The 6,538-nt window shown below is 43.6% G+C and overlaps 1 protein-coding gene across 1 annotated transcript in view; it reads left to right on the forward strand.

The window, feature by feature from the left end:
- vps18 (VPS18 core subunit of CORVET and HOPS complexes) overlaps positions 1-6,332 on the forward strand; it is a 7,765-nt gene extending 1,433 nt beyond the window's left edge. Inside the window, exons 2-9 of the mRNA XM_037751697.1 lie at positions 631-772; positions 980-1,071; positions 2,011-2,261; positions 2,491-2,844; positions 2,993-4,255; positions 4,448-4,657; positions 5,039-5,275; positions 5,438-6,332. Coding sequence (XP_037607625.1) covers positions 631-772; positions 980-1,071; positions 2,011-2,261; positions 2,491-2,844; positions 2,993-4,255; positions 4,448-4,657; positions 5,039-5,275; positions 5,438-5,734 — 2,846 coding nt within the window. The 3' untranslated portion in view covers positions 5,735-6,332. The remainder of the gene's footprint in view (positions 1-630; positions 773-979; positions 1,072-2,010; positions 2,262-2,490; positions 2,845-2,992; positions 4,256-4,447; positions 4,658-5,038; positions 5,276-5,437) is intronic.
- The last annotated feature ends 206 nt before the right edge of the window (positions 6,333-6,538 follow it).

Genomic DNA, 6,538 nt, shown 5'->3' on the forward strand with positions numbered 1-6,538 from the left:
ATAAAGTTTCTATCTATCTATCTATCTATCTATCTATTGAATTATAATTAATAGTTTACATGCAAAGATTAACTATATATAAATACTTTACTTTATTTTTCCAAAGATATGCAAATGCAGATCCTACTATTCTGATTGCATAAAAAAAGTTAACTTTTTTATGCTCAGATTTTATGCAGCAGTGTTATTTATACTATGATAGTTTTCCTAAAATTAGATTTAAAAAAATTGCAATATATCGCCTTACTTACAGTATCGCAATATATCGCAATATATTGCATTGTAACCCCTGTATGGTGATACGTATCTTATTGCTAGATTCTTGCCAATACACAGCCCTCTAGTGTTTATAATTCTAAAGCGTTCTACATAAACTTCAGAAGTGGCAGACAAAACAATTGTGTGGTTAGTAGAAATGTTCAGTGACCTGCCACAGTGGCACGTGAGGAAAAAACTTAATTTTAGACCCTGTTAGAGATGCTCCGTCAGATTATGCAAGGATTTTATTACGTTATTATTACTTTTTTTTATTTTTTAAAGGAATGTTTAAGTATACACTTAAATATTGCATTAATGTTTTTGCCTCAATGCTTTCACTGACATCACTCTGCACTTGTTCCCTAACGCTAGGCTTTGTGAATGTGAGACTTGAGGAGGAGAAGCCGATATTCAACAAGCAGAGGATCGATTTCACACCGCCCGAGAAGATAAACCATCTTTCAGTCTGCAACAATCAGCTATGCATGAGTCTGGGAAAGGACACCCTGCTGAGGCAAATAACACTATCATAAGCACTGTGAACAATCACTAGTGTTTGTATGGTTTTTGATTGGATTAGTTTGAGTTAATGACTGTTTTCTTCACTGTGATTTGTACTCATCTGTTGTTAAGCTGATGTTTATTGAAGCCTCTAAAAGAGTTTGTTAATACAACTGATACAAGATGTTGATACTAATGTTTCATGTTCTGTTCTGTGCAGGATTGATTTGGCCAAGCCAGATCAGCCTAATCAGATTGAACTGGGAAGGAAAGATGAGAGTAAAGTGCACAGACTGTTCCTGGACCCCACTGGTGAGAAAAAAACACAACATTTATTCAGATTCTCCTTTGAAAACATTGCCCATAGGCCAGAAATTACAAATTTCCATATTATTTATTTTGATTCAACTTCCTGCGAGTCTTCTATCTAGGGCTGTCAATTGATTAAAAATATTTAATCGCGATTAATCACACATGTTTTATCTGTTCAAAATGTACCTTAAAGGGAGATTTGTCAAGTATTTAATACTCTTATCAACATGGGAGTGGCAAAATATGCTTGCTTTATGCAAATGTATGTATATACAGTATTTATTATTGGAAATCAGTTAACAACACAAAACAATGAGAAATATTGTCCAGAAACCCTCACAGGTACTGCATTTAGCATAAAAAATATGCTCAAATCATAACAAACTCAAGTCCAACAGGCAACAACAGCTGTCAGTGTGTCAGTGTGCTGACTTGACTATGACTTGCCCCAAACTGCATGTGATGATCATAAAGTGGACATGTCTGTAAAGGGGAGACTTGCGTTAATGCGTTAAAGAAATCAGTGGCGTTAAAACGAATTTGCGTCAATGGGTTATTATCGCATTAACTTTGACAGCCCTACTTCTATCATATTGTTATCTGTAGATTTGCAGATGTGCAGAATTTTTTTTTCTTATTCTTTCCTCCAGTTAATTGTATCCAGAACATTTTGTGCGTATTCTGTACTCATGAGGTACAACAACATGTGAATATATCATACCTAACTCATGCCTTGTGTGGCTTAGCTTGGCTTAATGCAAAAATCTTCTAAGACACCATTTTTATATGACTGAATAAAAATGTCTCAGAGACTGCAGCAACACCTCAAGCTCTCAAATTAAATGCTAAAACATAATGTATCAGATTACGGTGGCATTGTCATGGTTATGACTTATTAAAAACAGCAGCTGTATCCTCCTCCATAATCTTGCACCGCAGGCTCCCATCTGCTGATCTGCCTGAACACCAGTGAGTGTCTGTACCTCAACCGAAACACGCAGAAGGTGCGCAGTCTGTCCCGCTGGAGAGGCCACCTCATCGAGAGCGTGGGCTGGAACAAGCTGCACGGCAACGAGACCAACACGGGCCCCGTCCTGGTCGGCACTAGTCAAGGCATCATCTTCGAGGCTGAGATCTCTGCGACTGAGGGCAGCCTGTTCAACACCAATCCGGATCAATACTTCAGACAGGTCTGAGCATGTGTGCTCATCCCTTATTTGTAGTGTTTAGTATGTGTTGTTTACTTCATTTTGTGTATGTGAGGTTGGTCTATACCACTTTAGAAAACACTCACCTACATATTTTATTTCTTCCTCTTGAGCCCAGTTTCGACCGCAGGAACTAGGAACCTTTTGAGGAACTCATTGCGTTTCGACCCGGTATGCAACTACACTGCTATGTATTCTCTTCCTGAGACAGGTCCACTCCCTGGAGGAGGACGGGAAACCCGCGCCTGTCTGCTGCCTGGAGGTGGAGCGGGGCCTGGAGAACAAGTACTTCATCATCGCCACCACCCGCAAACGCCTGTTCCAGTTCGTGGGCAAGGTGGCCGAGGGGTCGGAGCAGCAGGGCTTCAGCTCCATCTTCAGCCAGAACCAGGACCTGCTGCCCAGTTTCCAGGAGTTCCCGGCCAACATGGGCTACAGCGAGATCACCTTCTACACCTCGAAGCTGCGGACCTCGCCTAAGGCGTTCGCCTGGATGATGGGTAACGGAGTTCTTTATGGTCAGCTGGACTACGTCAGGCCTGATTCCCTGCTGAGCGATGTGCAGGTAAATGTCTGTGTGTGGGAGAATGTTTTTCTTTCAGTAGGTCTTACTCAAACTAATAATAATAATGTTTAGTTCTACCCTCTCCACATTTGTTCCCTTTATCTTTATTACACACTTTCTCCATATTTTCTCTCTCACAACGAAACAGGTCTGGGAGTACACCCCGGACATTGACATCAGTCTCAACAAGCCCATCTCCATTGTGCTGACACAGTTCCACTTCCTGTTGCTGCTCCATGACCGAGTTAAGGCCATCTGCACTCTGAATGGACAGGTGGTGTATGAGGATGTGTTCCCAGATAAATTTGGCACCCTCAAGAAGATGATCAAGGACCCGGTCGGCGGGTTGGTGTGGATCTACACCGAGCGGGCGGTTTTCCGGTACCACATCCAGCGCGAGGCCCGGGACGTCTGGCAGATGTACATGAGCATGACTAAGTTCGATCTCGCCAAGGAGTATTGCCGCGACCGGCCCGAGTGCATGGACATGGTGCTGGCCAAAGAGGCCGAGCACTGCTTCCAGAACAAGCGGTACCTCGAGAGCGCCAAGTGTTACGCGCTGACGCAGAACTACTTCGAAGAGATAGCGCTGAAGTTCATCGAAGCCAAACAAGAGGAAGCCCTAAAGGAGTTCTTACTGAAGAAGCTGAACAATTTGAAACAGAGCGAGAGAACGCAGATCACCTTGCTGGTCACCTGGCTGGCCGAGCTCTACCTGAACGGGCTCGGCCAGCTGGAGAGCGACGGCAACAGCGTCATCTTCCAGGAGACCCGCGACGAGTTTCGCCAATTCCTCAACAGCTCCAAGCACAAGGAGTGCCTGTACAACAACCGCAGCACCATCTACGACCTGCTGGCCAGCCACGGCAACGTGGACGACATGGTTTACTTCTCCGTCGTCATGCAGGACTACGAAAGGGTGATATCCCACTACTGCCAACATGACGACTACAGCGCCGCTCTGGACGTGCTCTCCAAGCACTGCGATCAAAAGCTTTTTTACAAGTTCTCCCCGGTCCTCATGCAGCACATTCCCAAACAAGTGGTGGACGCGTGGATTCAGATGGGCAAGCGGCTGGACCCCAAGAAGCTCATCCCGGCTCTGATGAACTACAGCCAGATGGGCAGCACCCAGCAGATCAGTGAAACCATCCGCTACATGGAGTTCTGCGTGTACGAGCTGACCGTGACAGAGGAGGCAATCCACAACTACCTGCTGTCGCTCTATGCCAAGTATAAGCACGACTCTCTGCTGTGGTATCTGGAGCAGGCGGGCACACACGCCTCAGAGATCCACTATGACTTGAAGTACGCTCTCAGGCTGTGCGCTGAAAATGGCTATCTCCGGGCCTGTGTCCTGGTTTATAGGATTATGGAGCTGTATGAGGAGGCAGTGGATCTCGCTTTGCAAGTAAGCATTGCATGTAACTATTCAATTACAAAACATATCCAAATCATGCCACTACGGCATCTGTATTTTTATAATTATGTATAAATAATTATCCAGATTATTGTCAAGAATTCCTGTTATTTTAAATATTTAATATTTATTTAAAATATAATACAGATTTTAACGAACTTACAACGCATTTACCGTCCATAGGTGGATGTAGACTTGGCCAAGTCGTGCGCAGACCTGCCTGAAGATGACGAGGAGCTGAGGAAAAAGCTTTGGCTGAAGATCGCCCGGCACGTGGTGCAGGAGGAGAAAGATGTGAAGAAAGCCATGAACTGTCTGTCCAGCTGCAACCTGCTCAAGATTGAAGACATCCTGCCCTTCTTCCCAGACTTCGTCACCATCGACCATTTTAAGGTCTGTAATAAAGTAATTCCTTTCTTGTTTAAAGTATTAATAAGAAATACACCTAATCAACACCTACTATTTTTTGTCCATTTCATTGACTGTGGAGTTGAACCTGAGTGTCTCCTACAATACTTTATTGATACTATGTATTATGAAGTGAAATTAGTCTCAAAATGGTCACAAATGTGTATTACATGATCTACAAATGACAAATAAGATTTACAAATGTGTACGATTTGTGCATAATTTTTGGTGCTCACAAATACCAGTTCCAGTCTACACACAAATTCCATTTCAGTCATTAAGTAATGATGGTTAACATACAAACTAAATTTTATATATCGCTTCAAAATGAATGTACTTCATCCTCTGTTCACTCTGGTTTCTCAGGAAGCCATCTGCAGCTCCCTGGAGGAGTACAACCAGCACATCGAGGAGCTGAAGCAGGAAATGGAGGAGGCCACGGAGAGCGCCAAACGCATCCGAGAAGACATCCAGGAAATGAGGAACAAATACGGCGTGGTGGATTCCCAAGAAAAGTGCGCTGCTTGTGACTTCCCATTGCTCAACAGGCCCTTCTATCTGTTCCTATGTGGACACATGTTCCACTATGACTGCCTGTTTCAGGTAACTGCTCCGAGGCTGCTTCCATACTGCTTTATCTATGTCAATATGTGCCACTGCACACATAAGATGTTCTCTTTTGGCTTTTCTTTAATTAGTAACTATCTTATTAAATATGATCATGTTTGAAACGTATTCACATAATTTTCTTCTTCCACCTTCTAGGAAATAACCCCTCACCTGACGGCCTATAAGCAGAGTCGTCTGGAGGAGCTGCAGAAAAAGCTGGCCGCGACCACGCAGTCCTCCAGGTCCCGCCACCGCCCGGCGCCCAAGGACGAAGGAGACACCGCCAGCCTGGGGAAGGGCAACGCAGGCACGAGTCGCGAGCAGATCAAATCAGACATGGACGACATCATCGCGTCTGAATGCGTGTACTGCGGCGAACTGATGATCAAGTCCATCGACAAGCCTTTCATTGATCCGCATAAATTCGAGGAGGAGAAATCCAGCTGGCTATGAACGAGGCCTCCTCTCCTCTCAAATGTGAAAAGACATGACCATCTTATATGTCAATGACACTGCACCATCCGTAGGACTGACCCATTCAGTGGATACAGACATTCACCTGATTGCCTGTTAGTAGTGCCTACTGTTGAAAACTCTTATCAGCTTCAGTTCTTCTCTACAGAATACACTTATTTTGCTGGCCGTATTTAAAGCTGATTTAAAGACGTTTGCACTTCGTATGGGAGCGTGTAGTTAAAGGTGGACATTGTTGGCCATTGTTCCAACATTATGTTGTGATGTACAATATTGCCAGGGCTGTACGGTGCATACAATGTGCCTGAACCTCTGATTAGAATGGCGGAAAATAATTCAAAAGCTAGAAACAGATATAACTGCACTATACATCTATTAACAACTTACGTTATGCACTTGTTTTGTCTATTGGAAACATAACCTTGCACTTGGACAACATTCTGTGTCTCCTTAGGTCAACCACTCCACCCTACAGCTCTGTGTTCATCATAACATGAGGCAGATTATCAAAATGTTGTTTCATGTATTCTCTGTTCAATTGTGGTACATTAAAGCTTGTCAGCACGGATGGACTGATTATTCTGGTTGTTTGATTGTTATAAATATTTAACAAATTATTTTAACGATCATCTGGACTGAGAGAATTTAATACCCTTCATCACAGTACCTCTGGAGGGCATCTACAGCTCCCTGGAGGAGTACAAAAACACCCATCATATAGGGGAGCTGAAGCAGGACATGGACAAGACCATACTTATGGTTTGGGTGTAAGCTGTGGTAAAA

This window comes from Sebastes umbrosus, chromosome 18 (genome assembly GCF_015220745.1).
Source record: "Sebastes umbrosus isolate fSebUmb1 chromosome 18, fSebUmb1.pri, whole genome shotgun sequence".
NCBI lineage: Eukaryota > Metazoa > Chordata > Actinopteri > Perciformes > Sebastidae > Sebastes > Sebastes umbrosus.